At 42.7% G+C, this 25,256-nt stretch overlaps 2 protein-coding genes across 2 annotated transcripts in view; one reads left to right on the top strand and one right to left on the bottom strand.

The window, feature by feature from the left end:
- The window catches only part of thada (THADA armadillo repeat containing), a 122,474-nt gene extending 108,991 nt beyond the window's left edge, over positions 1–13,483 (bottom strand). The window contains exons 1-18 of the mRNA XM_030071385.1: positions 13,357–13,483; positions 12,719–12,800; positions 12,258–12,367; positions 11,200–11,336; positions 10,684–10,832; positions 10,551–10,583; positions 10,395–10,443; positions 9,070–9,263; positions 8,156–8,250; positions 7,639–7,862; positions 6,622–7,337; positions 5,887–6,041; positions 5,180–5,335; positions 4,461–4,568; positions 4,127–4,250; positions 3,396–3,541; positions 2,191–2,422; positions 1,309–1,444 (exon numbers count right to left, since the gene is read on the bottom strand). Of these exons, the coding sequence (XP_029927245.1) occupies positions 1,309–1,444; positions 2,191–2,422; positions 3,396–3,541; positions 4,127–4,250; positions 4,461–4,568; positions 5,180–5,335; positions 5,887–6,041; positions 6,622–7,337; positions 7,639–7,862; positions 8,156–8,250; positions 9,070–9,263; positions 10,395–10,443; positions 10,551–10,583; positions 10,684–10,832; positions 11,200–11,336; positions 12,258–12,367; positions 12,719–12,791 (2,837 nt within the window). The 5' untranslated portion in view covers positions 12,792–12,800; positions 13,357–13,483. The remainder of the gene's footprint in view (positions 1–1,308; positions 1,445–2,190; positions 2,423–3,395; positions 3,542–4,126; positions 4,251–4,460; positions 4,569–5,179; positions 5,336–5,886; positions 6,042–6,621; positions 7,338–7,638; positions 7,863–8,155; positions 8,251–9,069; positions 9,264–10,394; positions 10,444–10,550; positions 10,584–10,683; positions 10,833–11,199; positions 11,337–12,257; positions 12,368–12,718; positions 12,801–13,356) is intronic.
- A 553-nt stretch (positions 13,484–14,036) lies between these two features.
- The window catches only part of plekhh2 (pleckstrin homology domain containing, family H (with MyTH4 domain) member 2), a 51,332-nt gene continuing 40,112 nt past the window's right edge, over positions 14,037–25,256 (top strand). Inside the window, exons 1-2 of the mRNA XM_030071387.1 lie at positions 14,037–14,166; positions 20,747–20,875. Of these exons, the coding sequence (XP_029927247.1) occupies positions 20,753–20,875 (123 nt within the window). The 5' untranslated portion in view covers positions 14,037–14,166; positions 20,747–20,752. The remainder of the gene's footprint in view (positions 14,167–20,746; positions 20,876–25,256) is intronic.

Genomic DNA, 25,256 nt, shown 5'->3' with positions numbered 1-25,256 from the left:
GGACTGTAATGAATCCTGTAAAACCAGGAAAAGCCACATCATTAACCGCAACGTCCAAAGTCCCACATGATACACAGTCTGATAACACGATATTGATAAAATATCAATATACTGGCCAGCACCAAAGCTCTAGATATCTACAGTAAAAGGCCTTGGAAAGTGCCTCATAATGGGTCATCAAATAGAAAAAGTGGGAAACAAAATAAGTAATTTATGTGCTATCAATAGTGCTAGCATATACAAATATTTCATTTCTATATTTTAACAGCTACTCAGATGCAATTCAATTCAGATTTTTTTGTTAAGATAGTTAGTAGGCACTGTGTTATAACAATAATACAAGACACATTCTCTTCAAAATGCACTGGGAATATACTGCAATAGGGTATGGAAAAGTATATGATTTCAGTGCTGCCCTCTGCAATTCTCTGGATAATTAATCCAGTTAATTTTTGCATCTACCAGTTCCTCTCTGCCCATAAACAACATGAAAACATGTTAGATGGCAGAGTGGAAAATCAAGACATACCTACAATAACAAAGAAAACCTGACGCTGCCCACTGAGCTGGTGAACAGGGAACATGAGGACCGCTTTGGAGAAAGCAGCTAAAACGGAAACCGTCAGAGCGGGTGGGGGCACACACACGGAAACTGTGAGTCCAACGCAGCCCGAATATAAAGTCTCTACATCGCCTAATTTTTTTTTTTAAAAGTCAGGATGGACGGGAACAAGGTGTTCTGAAATTTCTGATGAAGCAACTGAACCCTTAGCTTCCCAGTGAACCTCTCAGGTGACAGTGATTAAATCCAAATCCACTTCTATTTTCATTTTCATGAGCTTTACTCTCGCTCTGCCACAGTTTAAAAAAAAAAAAAAAAAAAAAAAAAAAAAACGTCATGTCATTCAGCCATGGTCTCCCGCCAGCCAATCGTATGACTGCTGATCATGGAAAGCACGCTCTGCTCGTGTTCCCCTGATTTCAAAACGGGAGCGCCGAGTTATCCAAGACAAACGCGTCCAAGTTTGACAAATCAATCAGCCACTTGCACTCGTGGAGCAGAGTGAGCTGGAGAGGAATTAGCGAGATAATTTGAACCAGATGACATCATATTAGCCGGGATTAATTAAGAGACATACGAGGAGCAGAGGCCTGGACTGACACTCAGTCACACCACAACTTTCTCTCCTTCACGCTTCCTCGGGTCTCGCTGGTGAAAACAGGCCTGAGGGAGGTGGAATGGCCACAACACACACACACACTCGTACGCAGATGTGTGTACGTGTGTGCTGTGAGTGTTGTGCTAACCCGGTGTCGAGGTGCTGCAGGACGGCGGTGATGCAGTGCGCTCTGCCGTAGAGCGGACAGGAGGCAGCCGCCTGCAGGAGAGACGACTCGGCCTTCAGCACCTCCGACTGCAAACACTGCAGCAAGAACCGAATCACTGGAAAGAAAAAAAACATCAGATTATTACTTTGAAATGTCCTAAAATTCCTGTGTGTATAAAGTTAATTCATATTATTCGTCATCATATTCTAAATTGTTAAATGTGATAGTTTTTCTTTTTCACTTATTTGATTTTTTTCTTCAGATTTTTAAATCCCGTTGCCTCATTATGTTCTGATGTCATTATTTAGCACAACCCACATACATAATGTAAGTCATAAATGCATTTATAGTTTTCATTCTACTTATTGTGTTATACTTTTTTATATGTCATCCCCAGATTGGCCCTAATGTTACTTACAATCCAGATTTTTTTTTTCCTTGCAGTACATTTCTATTTGTTGCTGGAATGGCTTAATTTTTCCACAGCGGTGAAACAGCATAATGTTAAAATGATTATAAATTTAATAAATGATTAATGATTTACCCTGTTTACTTTACTCTGTTCATACCACAAAATTATACAAATTATACAAAATTAATACTTTGCGTTTCGGCAGCTGGTCAGCTGAAGGCAGCGATTACTTTGGACTCTGCTTCCTTCCCATGAGCATGTGTAATTATTTTTGACACTTTTTGGACAAAATGATCAATTAATTGATAAATCAACGGATTACTTAACAATAAAAACACTGATTAGCTGCAGCTCTGCCCCACAAGTTTAATCTCATTTTATTGGTCGCTCTGGTGCAACCTAAATGTGTCAGGTTTCTCATATTTCTCTGCGTCCCATCTGAATCTTACCAGCCAGGGTGTTGACCTCCAGGACGAGGGCCTCGGCGGCGGGGGCGTCTGGTGGGGGGAGAGGCTGGAAGGCGAGGCCCTGCTCCTGGGCACAGAGCAGCAGAGCGTGAGGCAGGTCCGGCTGGTGGAGCAGCAGGTTGAGGAGGTGAGCCGCTGTGACGCTGTCGAAGGGCTTGGTGCTGGTGCTGAGGTCCAGAGCGGCACGCAGGACGCACCGCATCCTGTCCGGCTCCTGGCGGCACAAAACCCAGGCGAGGCCACACACAGATTACTGCATCAGCTCACAGAGACGTGTCGCAAGCACATGTAGAAATGAACGACTCATAGAGACCTACTCTGGGCTCCACACTCCACTGTCATTATCATTAACTAACACTGTGAACTGAACCCTAGATTGAGGAATGGATCCACACAGGGCTGTGGATTTATAACACCACAAGCCAAGGCAATTTTCATTTTGCAATGTTGGGCCAAACTGTAGAAAAGCAGAAAAATGTTGATCCAAGAGACACCAAATCAGTCTTCTGAAATGAGCTAAACTTGTATAAAATGTATGTTTCTGTTTTTAAGAGATTACAGACAAACACTGTGTTTGTTTCAAATATATAGCCAACATTTAGAAAAGAAGCATTAAGCTATTACCACGACTTGATGACAGTGTCTTGTGTTAATGATCATCAATTACAGATGACAACATGATTTATATATTACTGCTGTAAACTGTTTTTTTACAGCAGTGATTTGTATAGTTTTATCCATTTTGGCATAAGAGATAAACACAGGAACACTGAATGTTGATCAAACCAAATTAAACAAAAGTGAGTTTCCATACACAACCCAGTGGTGCTTCATTCAGAGTGAGAAATGATCAATCAGTAACCTGACAGAACTACAGGAAGCTCTGTACACTGGTTTGGTCCAAGCATGTTCTCATTTTCCAGCTGAAACGAAGGAAACAACGGTTCCCTTGTGGCTTTTCTTGATAAATTATGGTTCGCTTAAAAATCATGTATAACCACACTACATGAGGTAGTATCAACTCAGCCTCTGATTCAGACCAAATGAAACAAAGCAGAGGTTCAAAAACAACCTAAAATTCCTGAAACAAAGCAGGACATCCAGAACTTCCAAGTGCTGCAACGCAGTGAGAACGTTACAAGGGTTTGACCGTCCGGTTATCGGCTGGTTCTGGTGCTCAGACTAACCTGCAGACCCACTGCAGAGGGAGGCAGCCGTCGCAGCAAAGTGGACGCCAGCTGCTTGACTTCCAGGAAGTTGCTGGCGATGCAGTAAAGGACATTCTGGGCATGAGCAGAGGTCACGACCTCGCCCAGGGCAAAAACATCCGGGCCTGAGGAAAAGAGAGGGATCAAGGTGAAGAAAGAGAGGGAAAGGGCAGAGAGCAACAAGATATATAGCTATTATTATTATAATTTATTTATTTGTAATGGAAGTACAGAGTTTTTATTTTGTGTCAGTTGTGTAATGAAGTTCATATCATGTTCAGCAACTTAAAGCTCTTTGGGGGGTTGATAAATGGGATAATAATATGTAATGTAATAAGAGAGCCCTTTAAAATTTCACAAACTATTCATGGGAAGCATATTATTTGCACTTTGTAATGACAACACTATGCATTTTTTTTACCTTCTAGCAAAGCCAATGTAGGGTTTCCTATGCCTGTATTAAACTGTGGCTGCCTGCTACCGTTTAATTAGCACAGCCACAGTTTTACTACCAGTTTAGCCTGAAGTGGCCGATCAACTCTGTATAAGAAGAAGCTACAGTTTTGTAAATGAAACATCCATTTGGCGGGTATTCAAGGGAACACGTGGTGATGATGATACAACATTATATCGTTTTTGAGTGAAATATTCCTTTAAGTAATGGAAAGAGCGCCCGCTGATCGTGTTATGAGGCTGAGCGGCGTCTGTACCGGTGCTGAAGGAGAAGAGCTGGCCCAGCAGCCCCAGGAGGTGCAGCGACATCAGGCAGGTGGAGAAGGAAGCACCAGGAGGCAAAACCTCCAGCAGCCTTTCACACAGCCAGCGCAGGAACTCCTGGATCGCACACACGCACACGCGCACACACACACACACACACACATGCACAAAAGCAATTAGCCCTTAGTTTTTTGAAGACTTGAGCTTTTGAAAAAAAAAAATAAAAACAATCAAGGAGGTCATTAGACTCCTGTTGATTATTCTCCAGTGAACCCCAGCATTGATTTTCTTCACATGTTTGTGTGTGTGTGTGTGTGTGTGTGATACCTTGTATGCCTCTAGTGTGTGTTGGTCTCGGTCTCTCTGCTCCTGGTCTCTCTCCTGGCTCAGTCTCTTCTGAAGCAGCTGACTGCTGTCCTTCACTCTGCACAGCAACTGCATGGAAGAGGATTCACAGGAAATTACATTAACCTTTATTTACTCGAGGGAAGGGGTTTGCATGCATGCTGTTATTCAGAGTCACATTCACAGTTTCCCTGCCTGAATTTCCCTTCCCGTCAGAGGCACCGTTATGTGACCCCTCAGCAACTAGACTCCAGAACTCATTCAATGTCATTAAGTAAATAAATATCTGCTCTATTCCTCTTTAATTACGAGTACAATAATGAAGAGAGAGGAAAAACAAACCCTGACTTCCAAACCTTTACTTTAAAGAAAGTTATTTAACCTGAAAAGTAACTGGACTGACAACAATAACATGCTTTTTCCCCAGAGCCTTCCTACGAGAACAAATAAACAACTTCCATCCAAAATACCAAATATCTATTTTGGTATTTTGGTATTTTTCAGTCAGACTAAAGCCTAAAAGTCTTGGAATATCTAACAAGTTCAACATTTTTCATAGCTGACATTTTCCTTCACATCAGCAATCATTTACAGAAATTTGATGTCCGTCTTTTTCCGATGGCAGATGTCTCGTCGTGGAGCTAAACTCTTCATTTGTGCTGACAATACAAGATGGAATGCACGTCCAAACAACTGCTGACCTTCTTCAGCAGGCTGACAGTCTGCTGACGGACGCCTGGTGATTGGCTGTTCAGATTCGCGGGCAGGAAGTGGCGGATCAGGTCCATTTCCTGTGAGGTCAGAACCTCGGTGCTGCGGTGGCTCTCACACACCAAACCCAGAGCGTCCATCCTCACCTGGGACGGTAAACGACGATTACACACACATGCGAGAGGAGAAACACACGTTGCACTAAATTAATAAAAAATACAAGTGTTAGAATATTCAGTAAGACTGTATCGATGAGTCAGACTTTCTGTACAGCACTTCTGTGCAGGGCTTCATAAAATAAAAACAGAATAAAACATCAGAGGAACTTGTAATAAATCACTCAATAAAACAGGAGCAGGGGAAATACAATAATAAATCCTAACAATTTGAAATGAGGAAACAAAGAAAAGATGAAATGGACAAAAACTTAAAATAGCAAAGCATAAAACATAAAAGTAAAGAAAAGGTTGGATAAAATAATAAAACACCAAAAAAGGAGAGGTATAAAAGAGAATAAAGTGATTAATGATAAATATGTAAAAAAGAATAAAATCCAAAATATGAAAGATAGATCAAGGGGTCAAACCGACCACAATAAATAAATAAATGCATGAACAAATAAATTTTAAAAAACATATTTACATTAAAAGCCAGACACTCTGAGGGAAACACACCTGTTCACACACCCTGTGCTCACCTGATCATGTTTGTGCACCAGAGCTTGACGGAGCAGAGAGAGGGGCACCAGGCCGCCCCACAAGCCCTCCTCTGGGGACGGGGCGACGCCCTGCGCCCTCGCTGCCCGCAGGCACGTCATCAGAGCCCCCAGAGCGCCCCTGCTGCCCGGAGGACCTAACAGCACAGAAACACATATAACTGTGTTCCCACAATCCCACTTTTTCACTGCTGAGACAGTCAGTCAATTAGTCAGTAGGTTGACTGATGAAAATGACAGTTATTTGCTGTAGTCATTTTTCAAGTAAAAATTCACAATATCTGCATGTTACTGCTTCACTGTGATGCTGACATTTGCTTAATTTTCTCTGTTTATATCATTACACTTTTGGCTGCTGGTCAGACAAGGGAAGCAATGGAGACATTACTTTTGTCACTTATTACTTTGCATGAATACTTGTCATTATTTTTGACACACTAGATACTAAATGATCAATCACAAAAACAATCAATACATTAATCAACAATGAAAATAATTTATAGTTGCAGCCCTACATTTTATTCAAACTGCCATCACCTTTATTTACTCTGAAGTGAAAGAGGTTGGAAAATGTCGGCTGCTGTGGAAAAGGGGTGTGTGCTGTGACACGCGTCTTTCTCGGAAAAACAGGGAGCTTTCTGAGGTTCAGAGACATTTACATTTTCAGAGAAGAGCACAATTCTCTGACTGTGTGTGTGTGTGTGTGTGTGTGTGTACCTGCGCTGCAGGGAGGTGTGTCCTGCAGTGCCTGCACCATGTGTGCCAGACTGGACGGGTTGCAGCGCAGCAGTTTGGGAAGGAAATAGTCCAGGATGTAGGTGGTCTGGTCCAGCCGTGCCCGGCACAGCACCTGCAGCAGGGGGGTCACCCACGTCTGGTGCCAACGCTCCATCCAGTCGTCTGCGGCCGCCTCGCCCGCTGCGCCGGCCAGCTGGGCCTTGTGGCTGACGAACAGCCTCTCCAGGAGGTCGCTGGCATACGGAGCCAAAGTCTGGTCCCCCATCAAGCCCAGGAGACGTGAGGGCAGCTGGGGCTGGATGCCAAGCAGGTACTCCGCCCCAAGGAGCTCCACGAGACACCCCAGGGAGCCGTACTTCCCCCTCATGTGCCACTCCAGTCCCAGCAGGTTGTGGGTGAGCTGTGTGATGTAGGGGTCCTCGGCGGGGTCGCAGGCACTCGGGTTGGCGTGCTGATGCAGGAGGAGCAGGTTACGGAATAATGTGCGCGTCTGGTGGCGGACGCCGTCCAGCGGGTGCTCCCAGTGGGAGTAGATGTGCTCCAGGAGGCGTTGCTGCAGCTCCGCACCACCACAGAGGGACTGCTGGAGGCCGGGGGGGCAGGGCTGCGGCTTCCCCTGCAGGCAGTCCAGGGCAGCGCCGCTCCACAGAGTCAGCACCCGAGCTACCACCATGGCTGTGCTGGACTCCTTTATACTGCAGACAGACAGAAAGAAATATCACCTACACCTTTTTTTCAGAAATAGTTACAATCTAACCCCATATCCACTGTGTGCATGCGTATGTGCATGCGTGTGCGTGTGCATGTGTGTGTGTGTGTGTGTGTGTGTGTGTGTTTATTTGAGAGCTCGATTTATAGGCTGAGAACTCTGAGCAGCACCTGAAAACTGTGTTTAGAAACAGGAAGCCATCAGAATCACCCTTCTCTTTGCCAAAAGCAACATAATTAAGAAATCGCAGGGGTTGCTGGTGACTGGGATCCCCTGTGTGGCCCTACCTGCTGTCCAGCTCCAGCAGGGTGTGTGGGACGAGCAGCAGCAGCTGTTCCCACTGTGGCCCGGGGAGGGCGCCCTTCCAGCTCAGCATCGCCAGAGCACCGTGACACAGATACAAAGACACGCCCTGCGGACGAACCACGGCAGATAAACCCCTACAGCTCTGCTGCAACCACCGAGGGGCGGAGTCCAAACCCTGCTGGGAGCCCTGCAACAGGCCACACACCTGACACACACACACACACACACACACACACATATAAAGAAGAAAGTGGTCATGTATCTTCAAACAAGGTGGCTACAGATTTTGTAAGTAATTGATAGAACATTTTAGGCCAAACTGCTGGAGTACATAAGGAAACTTAAAAAGAGAGCATCAGTCTTGCTCCTTACACTAAACCTGAGTTTACATTTGTATTCTTTGAGGAAAATATACAATCTTCATTCTTTAAGAGCCTGATCAAAACATGCACAGAGGGTCAATAAGAATGCAGCGTGTGTTTTTACTGTTAAACTCACCACAGCGGCGACCTCATCTCCTGAGCCCATGACAGACCGGATCAACAAGACCACCGCCATGCCTGCTGTGCTCTGGACCGACTGGATGAACTCCTCTGGAAGCAGGGAGAGAAAGACGATAAGAGAGAAGGGAGAGACGGTTACTTTGGGCGATTTCTCTGTTTTTTTAAAGCTCAAGTGTCATGCCATCCCCAGCTGCACACTACAAGATTATTACACCATTTATGGTATCAATGGATGAGTATTTTCCTGCTGCAAATATGAATGCCAGCAGCTTGACTGGCTAAAGTGTTTATTAAAGACTGTAAGACTTGATGATGCCTCCCTGATTATATCAATTACATTCCTCCTTATAGCGACAATAAAAGCAGGCTGCGAGTCTGAGTGTGCATGTGGGTGTGTGGATGCCAGATATAAACTGCAAAATCAAAACTGATGCATCTTCTTCTTATTTATATAACATTAAGACTACTTTAAAGATCTGATAATCCATTAAATTACCAAAAAGATGTGGCTGCACACTCCTCCAGAGCTCCTAATAATTCTGCACTGCAAAAAAATTTCAATTTTATCTATGTTATTTGATTTCACATTGTCTTCAAATATTAATGCTCATAAATGACATTAACTATTAAATATAAACTGCCTACTTATTTCCATGAAACTTTCACATGTTTTATGGAAGTTATTTATTATCATATGTATTAATTTTTTTAGTTTTCATTCTTTAACTGTTTAATTTATTATTTTACTTATTGGTTTACTATGATTGTGTATTTGATTGCTTCAGTTTGCTTTTATTCAGTCCCTTGTTTGTGAAGCATTTTGTAACCAAAGTTTTCTACACTGACTCCCATCAGCTGGCCCTCCGCCCATACAGATGGTGTTTTTATCCCTCTCTGGCTGTTGCTCACCGTCAGTGAGGATGTGTACGTAGCAGTCCAGAAGGCCGCTGAGCGTGCTCCGCAGGCTGCAGCGGTCCTGCTCAGCCTGCAGGGCGGCGCTGATGCCCTCTTGGGACCTCTGGACCACCAGCATGGAGGTCTTCACTGCAGCCAGACAGGACTGCATCAGCTGGGCCTGGGCAACGTGACGGCCGACGAGACCGCTGCACGGACAGCAGGGGGCGACAGAGACACACCAAACAGCAAGACACCACATTTAAGTCACAACCTCACAATGACATGTACAACGACTTTTCAACTTGTAACAATAAATGACAAAGAATTTAAGAATTTACTCAGTTTTGCTTTTTTTGTATATTTATATCAAAACTTAACTTGTAACTTCTATTACATTGAAAACATTGGACCTTCAACGGTGATGACATACTGAACCAGTATGCATGAACAAAAATTTCAACAAATAAAAACATAAAATTTTTCATCACATTCATGATATTTTATGTGCCTCCCATAAAATAAAACTGCCTCTCTCTTCCTAACCGATCACCCTTTGATCTACACTTTTGAACGTCACCTCTCCATGTTAAGACCGGCCCCCAAAATACATTAAATTAAGGAAACAAGAGGCTCTCAAAATGTTGATTAATTTTGCACCTTGCACCTGGTAGCAACAAAACACTTTTGTGATTGGACTGTAATAATGTAAAACAAAAATGCATAAAATGCAGGAATAAGTGCACTGAAGATCTTCAAATCTGATCCTTTTAATCTGCCTCTGTAGATGCTCAGAGTGAATCTGGTCACATTAACAACAAAGTGTGAATTCAGTGCATCTCCAGCTAATAAGCGGCAACTATGCAGTCAAAAAGAAAACTTGTGAGGAATCAGACAGAAATCCAACAGAAGGAGGACACCTCAGAGAGCACCTGACTGGTCAAAAATGGACTGTCTTAATCAGAAATAAGCCAGACAAAAGTGTTTTATTAATTGTAAACTATGGACTAATATTACCAGAGAGCACAATGTACATAAGAATTTGTGTTTTGACCTGAAAGATGAAATTTTAACCCCATAGTTTATCCTGGAAACTACTGGAAAAACACTGGAAACTTGTTTAAATGCCATGTTAGAAGCATGTAATAAGGCGAAATCTAGCCCCAGTCCAGATAGGAGACGTGTTAACGCCAGGTGGAAAAGGCAACAGGTGATGCATGACCACAAGTATTTTAATGCTTTTCCCAAGCCCTTGTTACATGACTCAGGTTGTTTAAAGTACGACAATAAAAATCTTTGGAGTAAATCTTTGGAGTAAAAGGGGATAGATGCATCTGTACCTGTTCTGCTGGATGTATTCACTCAAGGCCTTCTGAAGAAACTGCAAGACTACACAGAGGAAAAGAGAACAAATACGGTTGAGGAGGGGGAATCTCTTCGTAAAAAATTAGATACTGATCACTGAACGCTGGTCAAGATAAAGTAAAGACACTAACCTTCTGGCAGCAGTTTGTGAATACATCTCTCACCTGGAGAAAACAGAATATAGAATATAGGTTTCTCTTGATATCTCGACAAAAAAGCAGCATAAATCATCACCAGGCAAAAAACGATGAATGGCTCACCCACCCAGAGGGAAGCCATCCAGACAGGCAGCGATGGAGTCTGTGATATCTGGATACCGGTCTGAGGCCGGGCCAGACAGAAGGTCAGACAGACAGGCAGACAGACAGTCTACAGTCTGCTGCTGCAGCCAGACGGGCACTGAACTCAAGGCACTGGGGAGAGAGCCAGACAGACAAAGACACATAATTCATCAGGGAAACTAAGAATATACTGCAGACATAGCCAAGTTAATAGAAACAATAAATAATACACTAAAAAAGTACATTCTTGCAGATTCCCAAACCATCCAGAATTATATTTTTAGAGCCAAATGTAAACATCTATGTTGTAGTTTCCTTATCCTGCCCTGATGTTCGAGATGGTGACGTTTACAAATGAAAATGGAAAGAATTAATCAATGAGAGGGGACCAGCAGCACGACTACCGAGCTACTGTGCAAGTTCCCTGGATGTTCGGTGTGTTTCCGTGTGATTTAGCTCCAAAACTGGGATCTCGACTGGAGGAGATGGAGCGGAGTACCTGGCGCTGGCCCTGCGCAGCGGGTTCTTGGCTTGTAGGGAAGTGTAGACCAGAGCCAAGGTGTGTAAACAGGCCTGGAGAAGAGACCCATGCTGCTGCTGCTGCTCCTCACCCAGAGCCTCCAGCTGGGACCCTGCCTGATAACACACGGACAAAAACACACAGTAAACCAATTTATTCCAATTAAAATGACAATGATCAAACTTAACAAATTTAATGGTTGAGTCTACAAGGTTCTGCTAGTCAGTCTGTGTCACTAGTTGGCATCACCAGAGGATATTGACACGATACTTAAGTCACGATATGACAACACTGCGATTTTAAAAATTCTGCAATATCCTGAGTGTTGTGATAAAATAAATTAGGATATATTAGGATTTATTACCTTTTTTCAACTGCAAATTATGTCCCCAAAGGAAAACTGTCAACATTTGCTTTATCTAATAAGATTAAGTTTTCATTATGTCACTTGTACTGCAGCAAAATGGGACAAACTGACCAGCTCTGTCATAAAAACATGTTGTAAATGTTGCATTGATACTTGACTCATTGACTGATACAATATCAATACTTGGCCTCTATGTATCCATACAATATTGCCACATACAAAACTGCGACACTATGTATGTTTTCTCCGTGAGTCTCTAGTACAGTAAATTACATGGTTATTTCACATTTTTAACAGTCGAGTCTAAACAGTCCTTCTTTTAGTGATTTCAATTATTGCAGCTTTTAAAAGAGACCATAAATACTGAGCTGCTGCACAAATCCTATATGATGCTGCTTTTGATATGTTGAACCACTGATCACACAGTCTGCTGTATGATAACAGCATATCACAGTCAGTCAAATAAATACTGGACACAGACATTATTAATGAAAAATGGTATTTTGATGAAGTTTTAAATCCATAAAGTCAACACACTGCTATTACATTGGAAAAACGGAGATGATTTATGATTCCCCCTCACATTTCTCATTAAAATCTAGATTTCGGGAATCTATACAAGGAGGTCATATTTTTCATGCCTCCAAATGATCAGTTCATCCACACCAACCTTCTTAACCAGCTGGATCTGCTGCACCGGCTCTGCGAGCTCCAAACAGGCCAGTAAGGTTTGGGCAAGCTGCCTGACTCCGTCTTGTCCTCCATCCACAGACAGGGATGCTAAACACACACACACACACACACACACACACACACACACACACACACACAGTCAATGTCCAATCACAAAACGTGCTATAATCCAAGTTGAGTATTCATGCAGAGGCTTGATTCAGACTTCAGGAGAATGATGCAGTAACCCACAAATGGTGATGGCAGAGGACAAACTACGTAGATAAACAGATGCTTCATTGATCCCAGAGGAAATCCAGTAGCTCAGTACAGTAAATACACACAACAGAGGATTAATACACTCACTCCAAAAAACACACAAGAAATTACAAATGTGCACCATGCTATGCCCTTTCTGTACCCTGAAAACTCATCCCAACCACAGCCCAGTCACATCACCTATCAGCCTGTCCAGTTTGTCCTGGTCCAACACCACAGCTTCCACTTTGGCTGTCTTCTTTTTCACCACCATGACTCAACCCTGTGTGACGAACACAGAAAATTCAATCCAGTTTCCAATCAAATGCCATGGCTAAGTCAAGAGTAAAAAAAAAAAAAAAAAAAAAAAAAAAAAAAATCAAATTAAATTAAATTAATTAAATGACGTTTGCACGCATGTTTATCAGAGGGAGTACTCCCAGAGCAATGAGCAACATGCCAATTTCGAAATCTCAGTCTGCACATGACACTGGGGATCTGCAGGGTGCAGGAGGTTGCAGGTTCAATCCCCCCCAGAGGCCCATGAGCAAGACAGTAAACATCCTCCCTCACTGCAAGTCGCTCTGGAAAAGCACTAGTTAAATGACAAAACTGTGATAGCAAATTATCGCACTCTTTTTTTTTTATTCCTCTATGTGTATATCACCCACCAACCAAGACGCACACACTGTTTATTATCAGCTGTTTTAACTTTCTCTGCCCTCACTGCTGTTAGCTTTGGGCTAGCTACCTCTGCTAACTCCTCTGGCCACCGCTGCACAGAAAACTACACCGTCAGAAAAACACTGGAAACAAAGCGACGCCCATGAAACACTCACCAAGAGTCAAGCGACTTTATAAAAGTGTAAAATTAAATATGAGCAGCATTCACAGTCACAAAACGTGAAGTTCTACCTCAGCTGTTAGCGGCACTGACCAGCGTCAAGTTAGCACCGTGAAAATAACGACTTCCGGTAGGCGCCTTACAAAGTAAAACACTTTCGAAACGACACACACAAAACAATACAATATAATATCATTTACGTTTATTTAACAACATAATTTGGCACTTCAAAATATATTTTAATTTTTATAAGTAGGTTAGTAGTGGATTTGGTGTCTTTCACGCCTCACTTGTGGGATTTGTAGTTTATAGTAATTTTATTGTGAAGGTAATTTATTCTACTTCTGGTTTTGTACTCGCTAACTTGGCGCAGCGGCTACGCTCCATGTTGCACGTGTGAAACGTCATTTCCTGAGCGTTTAAAATCCCGCCCCGTGAAGTTAAAATGATTGGTCTGTTTTTGACAATGAATAGGCGCTCCGGCTTCTCATTGGCTAAACCTGTACGTCAATCAAAAATGGACTTTAGGCTTTTTGAAGCGTTGTTGATTTGCATAGCCGCGCCCACTAAGCGTGTGATTGGACGAGCCGAGGCGGAGCCACGCCCACCGAGGGCAAGCGTCTCCTAACTTTCTGCCCTGAGAGCTGAAATGAAAACTTGTGGGAAAGAGAGAAATTCATCGTTTTTACTCATAAGCTAGGATTTTTTTTTCGCTTCGCAGGAATAACAAGAAACACACGGACTCTGGAGCCGACATGGCGTAAAATCGCTCTCGTCGTTTCACCTCCATCAAATTTCCTCAAGGGTAAGTCGAGAAAGTTGAAAAATGATGCTTTCTATTAAATGGGGGGATGGAGGAGGGCTGGATAAATCTACATGACACTGTTTTCCTGGCACCAAGATGGTCTTTTTTTTTTTTTTTTTTTTTTTTTTTACACATTTTAGAAAACAAGCTGGCCTTTAAATCTCTCATTTTAATCGTGATTTTTGACTTGGCAGTTGTCTGATAGTAAACTGAGGTGAAACAGATTATTTAATCGCAAAATAAGCTATTTCAACTTTTTTTTTTCTTGAGGATATTAGTCAGGATGAGGATACAGTCTGATCCAGATTGACATTATTCACAAAGTCACTTTTGATTTGTTTGAGTGCTGAGGAATCGTCACAAAAAAGGCCCTTTAGTGTGTATGTGTCTTAAATTAAATGTTAAATCCAGTTCTTTCTTCCACTACTAAAAGCTAAAACTGTAGTAATCCTATTATTCAGTTTAGAAATACTATATCACATCAAAACTAGAAGTCACCATAGAAATAAAAAAGAAAGTAACATAGAAAAGGTATGATATGGTCTCTATAAACTTAGAGGATATTATAATAAACTATGTCAGTTTTGTCCTGGTCTTCTCTTCAGGGCTCAGAAAATAGAAATTCATTAATTCCTCAGTTTCGGTTCATCCATTCATGAGGCCTTGATCATGCTTCATTTTTCCAGTGAGAGGTGGATTATTCATAAGCGTCATAAATCTTCATCTGCAGCACAGAAACAGTGAGTAATGGCGCTTTTAAGGCTCTGAGGTCAGCAGGCCGGACCAGCAGCACAGCCTGGGCCCTTTGTAGAGAGAGAGAGAGAGAGAGAGAGAGAGAGAGAGAAAGAGAGAGAGAGATCAGGGTTCAGAGGTGAATTGGACATTAATGCTCTCGATTATCAGTGTGAAGTGCTGGATGGACAAGAGAGAGAGCACAGAGAAATAAAATCAGTCCTCAGTCATACAGAAAGTGGACTAATGGACTCATAGGATCTGGTGGCCCCACTTACAAACACACAAATTCAAGTAAAGTTTAGTAAGCCTACAATACATTTTTTTATTAAGGACACTGTACAAATATATACGTACAAAACTGTAAGTCACTGTGATGAGAATATAGGAGGTCAGAGAGATGCCGTAAACTGCTCTGAAGTCATTTTCAAACCACAGGGACATTTTTAAATCCCTGCAGGAATATTATAAGACCATGACAGTGATTACAGGGATCTGTGTGAGTAGGGGTGGGGAAAAATATCCATTCACTGAAGTATTGCAGTTCTTTTTTTTATGATTTTTCAGCTGATTTTTTAAAATTGTTGAATTGATATAATTCAATACTTGCAATACTTGTAGAAAGTGCTTAAATACTTGATATGCATTGTTATGGGAAATATGACTCTTGACATACAGTCTGTGGAAGTGTATGATTCAACTTTTTCCCACCGTCTAGTTTTTAAAACAGCAAATAAAAATCGTAATATCGAATCGCAGTACTTGTCGAGTCTCAATACTTAAATCGTATAGGCCCCCAGGTATCACGACGGTATTGAATCAGGAGATAAGTGTGCGGTCTGGACAGTGTTGTGAATCAGACGTTTAAAAGAAAAAGCAGTGTGAGAATGATGGAAAATGGTCCCACGAGCGGAAGTGACAGGGATAGTGATAAACCGAATAGGAAATCACTGTGTGGGCACAGATTACATTACACAGGGTTTAACAGCGGGAAAAAAGATAATAATGGGGCTGGATTTGGCTTTTCCAAGGTATTTTAGTATTTTTAGTTTCATGTATTTACATTTTTACAGTATCATCCAACTAAACAAACTATCCACCATTTGCTTAAATGAACATGAAACATGAAAATATCACAAATATTGACTCGTGATTGTCAGGCAACGCTGTTATATCGAGCTATCATATCTTAATATCATTTTTTATTCAGTGGGCTTAAGTTTATGTATGTTAAGCCTCATCACTATGCAAAAAGACAGATGAAGTTGACTCCCATAGTCAGTTGTTGTATGTTTTTTTGTTTTTTTTTTCTGCCCCTTAGTCACTGTTTGCCACAGCAAACAGGCAGCAGAAATAAGCCTGTGGAAACTAGTTTATGGCTCTTGCACCACACATGTTTGCAGTCTGTTTGTGAGGAGGCCAGGCTGGTAATGAGAGGTTATTTCTGTACAAGAGAGCGCCCCGGGCCTCCTGTCTTCCCTTTGCTCTCCACCATCAGACATCCTCACCCGTCTCACTCTCTCTCATCTCTTTATATTTATCAATCTTTCCACCTGTCTCTCTCTCTCTCTGTCTCTCACATACACACGCTGTCTGTGTTGAAGCTCCTGTTTTCGGATTTTAGAAACTCTGGAAAATGTGATGCGAGTCTGTCCCACGTGAGGGGGGACGGTGTCAAGGTGTTTTGGAGCAGCAGCGGTGTTGTTCTGTCGGGCCGGGGGTGAAGCGATACGCCCCCCTGGTCCAGCTGGGCCCGGCCCTGGAATATTTCAGGGAAAACATCTGCACGACAACAACAGAGTCTCTGTGTTTCTGACTGTTTTCCTCTCTGTCTTTATGTATGCACTTATCAGGGTCCCACAGATGCACTGCTGCTTGTACTGGATGTTTTGTCAAAAATGAGACTCCAGCCACCGTCGTCCACCTCTAGTGTGATGGATATGATGCAGTTTGATCACATATTTATTGGAGAACTGATCAATTCTACACTGATTGCCTATTGGAAGCCCTTAACCAGAATTGACTGTAATAAATAAGACATAAATAAAATTGTTGGGGAAACACATGGAAATAGCCAAATTTAAGTGCATTATCACAAAATATCACATGTATTACAGCAGCTTCAGTTGAATAATATCATCTGTGTTACTGTCAGACAGTCTGGTTTGATCCCCGTGTCTGCAAGCAACCGACAACCTGCTGAAGGGCTTTTGAACAAGACGCCGAGTCCTTGTTCTGACGCTGACCTTTGCAACACATTTTGGCTGAAATGTGGTCGACTGGGCACGTCATGTCACTGTTCCAGGATGCTTAGCAAATGTCTGAACTACCATATTTCACCAATTAATCGCCGGGCCGCAAATAGCCGCCTGGTTCTTTTAAACGCCTGCGGTCTGCACCTGAGGCGGATCTACGGGTGGGCCTGGATGGGCGTAGGCCCACCCAGATTGACAGCTCGCCCACCCTATCAGATTCAAGACCAAAAAAATAACTAACTAAATAAATAAATGTCCTTTTTCCAACGTGTATTTTATGCTCGTTTACAACCTCTCGGCTCGTTTACCGAGAGGTTTTTTTTTTTTCTTTCATCATATCATTTTATACATGTCTATCTAAAAAAATAAACAAAATGAAATAACAGGCCCATCCAGAATTTTTTAGGCCCACCCATGTGCCATGTTCTGTATCCGCCACTGGTCTGCACCCATTTTGCGTATTAAACGCCCACCCGAATAACCGCCGGGGCGATTATTTGCATTATATTGAGGTAACCCAAAATAAGGCTATCACCTTATGTTTGCAGAAGTAAACCGTTAGCCGCACAATAACTGTGCGGCACTTCCGTTTTCTGTCAAAATAAGAGAGCTAGCTAACGTTAGAAAAAAGGGTGTACCGTAATCTTAAATCGACCGACTGTAAATATGTTGGACAGTAACTGTCATCACAATAATGGCCTGGTGCAGGCCTGTGCAAAAATAAATAAAGGCCTGCAGCGAACAGCCGCCTGGTTCTTTTAAACGCCTAGGGTCCAAGTTGATTTTGCATATTAAACGCCCGGGCGATTAATTGGGGAAATACGGTAAGCATTGTTGTAATAATGCATGTAATAATGCGATTATACAGCTATTACCAACAAAATAAAATGTATAATCAAAATGTATTCACATTGTGGGCATTTCGCTCTCTGCTGCCGCTATTCTCTCCGTTTTAGTGGAAATACATGAGATTTGACGGTAACTAGTCCTTGTCAGCCAGCCAACTTGAGCTTATCATGTTTTCCAGACATCGTGATTTCCCCAAACTAAATAAACAGGCCTACCACACATACATACATACATACATCACACTTTCATCGCTGCCAGGACATTCCGGAGGACGCCGAGGCTGCAGGGCCGGCGCGTTGACACGGCTGAAAGAACAGCCCTTTGGGCCGCCGCCTCCCAGCATTTTCCAGCGCCAGGTCCATGGCGAACACGGGATGACGAACAACAAGTGTTTCCGTGACTGTTGCATTTTTTCTGATATCAGAGACATGGCTGCAGCCATCTATTACTGGACTTGGCTATTCAACTAGCAAGATGCACGATGCTTTCTATTCTCCCCTGCACCGAAAGGACTGAGCCCTAATTTCGTTGCATTATTATACGTATATGATTGTGCAATGACAATAAAAATCTATCTATCTATCTATCTATCTATCTATCTATCTATCTATCTATCTATCTATCTATCTATAGCAACATAAAAATGCTCTGCTAGCTCAATCATGTTGTAACTAGAATATCTGCTGGAATTTTTTTTTTTTTTTTTTTCATGGACTGGTAGTTGCACAGTTCTGCCGACTTCTCAGTCATTTTTAAGCTAACAGGTGCCGTGACAGTTATATTTAAATGTAGGCTACTGCTTTCCAGTGTCGGCGCCACAACAAACATCTGTCTTTTCATAAACTCACTGGCAGATGTTTTATTTCAGCTGGGGGTTAACGTTAGCTCCTGTTAATGAGGCTGAGCAGCAGGAGTTGAAGTGTTTGCCCGGTGTTTGTCAGGTCGTCTTGTAGACGTTTGACCGGGCCGGACCGGCTTCATTTCCTGACCTCTCCAGCTGATCCAGCTCTTCACTCCTCACTCTCGTGTATCTCTCTTTTTTCTGTTCTGCCTTGTCCTCCTCGTTCAGCCGTTTATCCAAACTTAGGTCGCCCAATAAATCAAAATCGACAACCAAGCGGTCCATTATGAAGGCGAACAAAGTTGGCAGCGGCTTTTGACGCAGGTTTCAGTGAAACGTTTCGTGTTACCATGGAAACCACACAGACTCAGGCAGTAAGATATAGGCGGAGTAATATTTTCAGTGATGAGGTTTTTAAGCGCGAGAGGGTGTGCTTGACCGTTATTATTGTCTCGACGGTGATGCGGCCGTTTGATAATGTCCATCCTCACTGATATTAACAATGAAGCCAAAGTGAACCGAGGTTCAGGAAGACGGAATGAGTTTCTAAAACGAAAACCTTTGGACCGAGGTTTTCCGGTTCGGTCCAAAACCGTTACACCCCTACTTTTTACCCTGGAGTGTTACGGTAACACTCCTGTCAAGAAATGCTCATGTAAAGCAACGGCGCCCTGGGTTTTGGACGGTTTTCTGGCCGGTGTCAGCAGCTGCAGCAACACGGACAATATGACTTCAACCTGATTGAAATTGTTCTGATTAGAGATTCCAGCTTCACTGTTTACATGCAGGCGGAATAAAGCGATCCAATAAGACGAGCGTTTACATGCCGCAAAGCATTTGATTAGAATATTGCTTTTTTTGGCACTAATCTGCTGGGAATATAATCCAGGTTATGTCATGGCCAGTGGTGGCGCCCCCATCAGGTCGTCCATCAGACTGTAAAAATGAATCCTGGCTGGCTGGTTTGGACTTTTAGCCTTAGAACAAGCCTTTCGAAGATGGAGTTCAACAATTCCTTAAAGATTTAATGTTTACAGCAAAAAAAAAAAAAAAGTTGTTATCAGCGACAGAGCGGTTATGTTTTGCTACTGCTGTGTTTCTGTTCCTGTCTCTGCCAGAAACTCATCATGACGCCTGTTGTTCACCTAATGAGAAACAATCAGATAAACCGTTTACATGGTTATTAGGTGCTAATATCCTCCTATTGAACGGACAGTCAAAGGTTTGCACCAGCCCTTTAAACCTGATTGAAAATTCCTCCAGATCGGGCCAGTCTCTTCTGATTGAGATGGTTGCATTTTTATTCTGATCGGGCGTTTTTTTTTCTAATTAATAGTGGAATATCAGGGTCCATGTAAATGCAGCCACTGATTGGCAGCATATAAGGTGCAATAGCCAACTTCAGTTAGTGCTCAGTAAAGTGTAAAACAATACGTGTTGGGTGCATGAATACCAGTATATGGTGTGTGCAGCCACCCACCTCTAGCTGTGATCACCTGTCTCCCTCAGTTTGTCGAATAGTGTGAAGACATACATTTTTCATTACAGATTATCTAAAATAATCTGTTCACTGCTTCTCAATAATAAAAAAAAAATGCTTCTCATAAGAAAAATACCTTTTTACAAGTGCAAAGTGCGACACCTGGCCAAGGGTGTAATGACCGCTGTGGGACACAATTTAGTAGATATCCCCAAGACACACACACACACACAGGACACAACACACCATCACACACTCTTGATATTTTTCACATACATCAGTGTCGTCCCTCCTTCCACTATGGGCGAGAGGCAGGTGAGACTCAACAAGGACAACGGGGATTTCTCTCTCTTCTACACCAGTGCCAATGTTTGTGTCATCTTTTCTGATGATTGTGTGTGTGTGTGTGTGTGTGTGTGGCAGGGCGGCATGGCGGAAGGGGAGGAGGCGATGGGTCAGGAGGACTGGAAGGAGAAGTGTTTGGTCCTGGAGGCTCTGCTGATGAAGTTCAGGGTGCAGATCATCAAGATACGAGAACTCACAGCCGACAAGGTGAGCAAAGACCTCAGAGCATCCAAACACACTTTCTACATGTGTCACACACACACTGTTCACGCCCGTCATCAGCGGGACGCCTGGGGCCTAAATGTGAGAGAGACAAGTTTATGATTGGGCTGGAAACATTCGCTGTAAATAAGAAAGTTTTTTTGTGGGTCCATCGATCAACTCACCTGCTTATTTAAAAAAAAAAATAGGCACTGAAATCATCATTTTGAGCACGCACAGTTGTTTGTGGTCTTCAGTGCTGAAGCAAATGCTCAATTAATCAGTCGTTAACAGAAAATTCAACAATTTTGACATTGGATTAATCGTTTTTGTCATTTATCAAAAAAAAAAAAAAAAAAAAAGCCAAACACTGTCCGATTCCAGCTTCACTAAGGTCACTGAGATGTTAAGATTGCCTTTGTTTTTTCCATTCATAACTTTATAAAATTGATACTTTGGTGTTTTTTGGTTAAAGACATCACTTTGGGCTCGCTTGTCTTCCCATGAGACTTTGTTGTTGTTAATACGTTAATCAAAAAGATAACTGACAGATCAATCGACAATGAAAATAGTCCTAATCCAGTTATTAACACACATTAACAGCACGTATTGTACCTGTAGATACTGTATATTTAGGATACGCTCCATTCCACATTAAAAAACCGTGTCTTATACTTTTTTCATGCGGAGTTTTTGCATATGACTTCAAAGTTTATTGCACACAGACTATGTAAATCCATAGGACTACAGTCATCCCTTTTTGAGCTCTGGCAGAGCAGGGATGTGGTTTTCACCGAGCGCCCCTCCTATCGCCGCACCAACACCCCGTCTGAGGCCTGACATGAAATTAGCCGCCGTCTGCATTAATGTCAGTCAGAGCGCCTGTGGAGCGTCAGCCCGGGACCCGCCGAGGCTACGAGGTCAACGCATCCTCTCTCACGAGCTTCCTCGAGCCAGCTGAGCACCGAGGAATTTGAAGTCTGAGCTCACATATTTGTGTGTGGAGGGGGCGAGGGGGCGGCAGGGAGCAAGAAAGAGAGTGCGTTGTCTGTGTAGTTAATGAGAGAGACAAAAATAGAGAGTAAATAAAGAGTGGAGGCAGGAGGAGGGTGGCCGGTGAAAGTCAGAGGCTGGCAGATGTTTTATCGTGTCGGACATCACAGCAAATGGGACAAAATGTTGAGTTTTTTTTTTTTTTTTAGTTAAATGTCTGTTTTACCACTCTGCCACTGTGTGATATAACACAACAGAGTTCATAAATCAGATATGCACTTCATAGATCTTTTCCATCCTGTATTCTAAACATTTGCCGTCTGGTAGCTCGTCCTCGCTGCACAGGAAGTGATGCGTTTTACATTTCCATTTTGTTTGGATTAAGCAGAAGCAGAAGAAGAAGAACCGTGTAGTTAGCATGAGCAGCGATGGCCACCGTGGCTGAACAGACAAAGAAAAGAGAAACTCAAATTGCATCAAAAACAACAACGACAAAATAAAACAGGTGATCTTGTAGGAAGTGCAGCGCAGAAAGAAGACTACGTAGTTTCACAGGGGAGAGCGCTCGTCTTTGGTATGATATGGTAAAGAATGCAAATGAATTCTCAAATAATTCAACTTAAACATGCCTCATGAGTGTAGCACAACACTTTTACTTCATTATAACTAAAAATATGAGCGCATTTTGCTCATATTTAAATGTTTTTATGGCCTTGTGAGATCAAGACGCTGGATTCCGGAGACGTTTGAAAGTGTTGCGTCAGCGCCTTTGGTGATCAGAGGTCAGACTGTGGACCCGAGAGGTTTTATTCTCCCTCTAATGCATCCTTTACATTAATGCAACATGCATGTGAGCGGCGTGCCCTGCCCTTTGAAACTGCATAGTCGGCCTTTAACTCTGTAGGCCTAAATTTAAATTCAAAGTCTAAACCAGCTCCTTGTAAAACGCAAGGGGAAAAACCCCAGAACATGGCATTGCAATGACATTTGGGCCTCATAGGGATAGAATTCGAGGAACACACACACACACACACACACACACACACACACACACACACACACAGAGTGGTTGTGTGCATGGCGGGGCAGAGAGCAGCCCCTCCCTCCCAGCTGGCCGGTGCGGCTCGGCCCATACTGCTCAGTGGCCTAGATCTGCAGCGGCTCTCCAGGGACGCTGATTAGAGCTCTAATGTAAACAGCAGCCTGACCACAGGGCTCCGCCACGCACTGCATGATGGGATTGACCCAGCTCCAGTCAATTACAGACTCAAAGTAGCTCAGCTGGACAGCCAAACAAACTGCCGGAGAGACTCGGAGGAAAGGCTGGAGTTTGGTGGGTTTCTTCACGTGAAGGTCTCTCCGCTGGGTCTGCCTTTGACAAACTGACTTGAACTTTAACTCGCGTGTAAAACGTTTTCCCCGCTCATAAAACGCCCCAGTGAACTCCGAATAGCTCGGTTTGTCTTTGAGAGGCCTCTGTAGAAGTATATTGTCATATTACTCAGAGACTTAATCGTCTGAAGTCTGCCACTTCACGGTCTGTCCCTCCTCCCCGGAGGAGTCGGCTGCCTCGTCTTAATTGTGTGCAGAGGCTGAGCAGTCGGGAGGTTCAGGTTAATTTAAAGTGGTTTGGAAGGTAATTTGTTCTCCAGAGGAGCAGCCAGCCGCGCGCCGCCTCCAGACTTTTGATGGAGTCGAAGCCAGCAAAATACTTTACTAATACTGTACTATTAAAGTTAAAGGAATACTCCCACTGTTTTGGGCAAAGTTCCCTTTTTCCTTCTGACCTCGACTGAGACAAGATGTTGGATACCATCTTCACCTCTGTGGGTTAGCATTTCCTGTTAGCTTAGCATAAAGACTTGAAGTCTATGGGAGTCATTAGCCTAGCTTTATCAAAGTGATAAAAAAAAAAAAAAAAAACATACAGCAACCCCTAAGCTGTCTTGTCTCAGTCTGGGCAAACCAGAAAAAGGCTATTTTGCCAAAGATATTGGAGCATTGCTTTATAATTAAAATCTATGATGTAGCCTCTTTGTTTATCCTTCTTAATAAATTGTGTAGGTCAGTTGGGCTGTACAATGTGGTAAAAAAAAAAAAAAAATCACATAGCAATATTTTTGGCAGCTGCGGCAATCATGATATGATTAATAACTTAATTGTCAACAGTCATTTTTTGCATCTTAGTTTTTTTTTTTTCTTGTTTTTTTTTTCTTCAAAAATTGTGATAACTTGGTGTTTGTTGGGTTCTGTACCAAAGATGTTTTATTACATCTGCAGAGGATGATTTGTAGGCCAAATCTTCTCTGTAGCAGCACAAATACTTCATTTATAACAGTATTTCATCTAGAAAATGCAGATCCAGCAGTTTGGATATTGCTCTTGGTTATATTGCAGTTTTGATAATATTTTGATTGATTGTTCAGTGCTAGTCACCACCTCAAAAAATAGCTTTTACTCATGACACTAACCTCTGTAGTTTAGTGTTTTATATTGTAGAGAGGATGGAGTGTAATGGGCTTATATTTGCAGCACTTGTAGCATATCAGTGTTTCACATGTATATTTACATTAGAGGGGAAAAAAAACATTAACAGTACAGATATTTTGGCTGGTATTCAATATGTTCAACTATGATCATTTCCATGCAAAACAATCCTCCAAAAAATGAGAAGAATTAAGCGTTTTTTTGTTTTTTTTTTTCCAGGAATTTAGTCTTGGCAGCAGGGAAAAGGCTTGGAAACAGCCTTTAGACGAAGATTATGTTTAGCATAACAAAGATATTCATGCGTATGTGTTTGGAAACGGAGTGAAATATCACATTAAAATCAATTCAAGGGGTTAAGGGCTTCACCTCCATCACATCAGAGGCGGCTGACGCTCATCGTTTTTTAATCAAAGGCGAACTCGCCGCCAAGGCACACAGATGCAGCCGTCCACGCTGACGTCAAAGGAGCTTTCTTTGTCCATTAGCAGCAGCGCAAGGAAAATAATCGGGCCGCAGGAGCAGTGCAGCAGCGTGTATAGGCGAGCGCTGACTCATGATTTTCTCTCCCAGAGTCCACGCTCGGTAAGTTTGCGACCTCTGACCTCGCGCCGGCCGACCTCCTGACGCCATGAGCTCACCGCGTTAACATCCAGACTCCCGCTGCCGAGGCTCCCACTGCGGCTGGCTGTTTTAAAAAGCTGTGCGGGGGCGTGTGCACGTCACCAAAAAAAAAAAAAAAAACTAAACTAAACTAATATGTCACTGTGGGGGCGTGGGGGAGGGGGGTTAAGAGAAAGCGATTTTTCAGGTGACTCACTCTGTGTTGAAGCTCGTTACGCTGAAAACGGCATGTAGGTGTCCATCAATCGACATAACTGCAGCCGCACATATATATAGTATGTATAGG

Source organism: Myripristis murdjan, chromosome 15 (assembly GCF_902150065.1).
Source record: "Myripristis murdjan chromosome 15, fMyrMur1.1, whole genome shotgun sequence".
NCBI lineage: Eukaryota > Metazoa > Chordata > Actinopteri > Holocentriformes > Holocentridae > Myripristis > Myripristis murdjan.
Note: the sequence above shows the minus strand (reverse complement) of the source record. Positions and strands in the feature narration are given on the sequence as shown.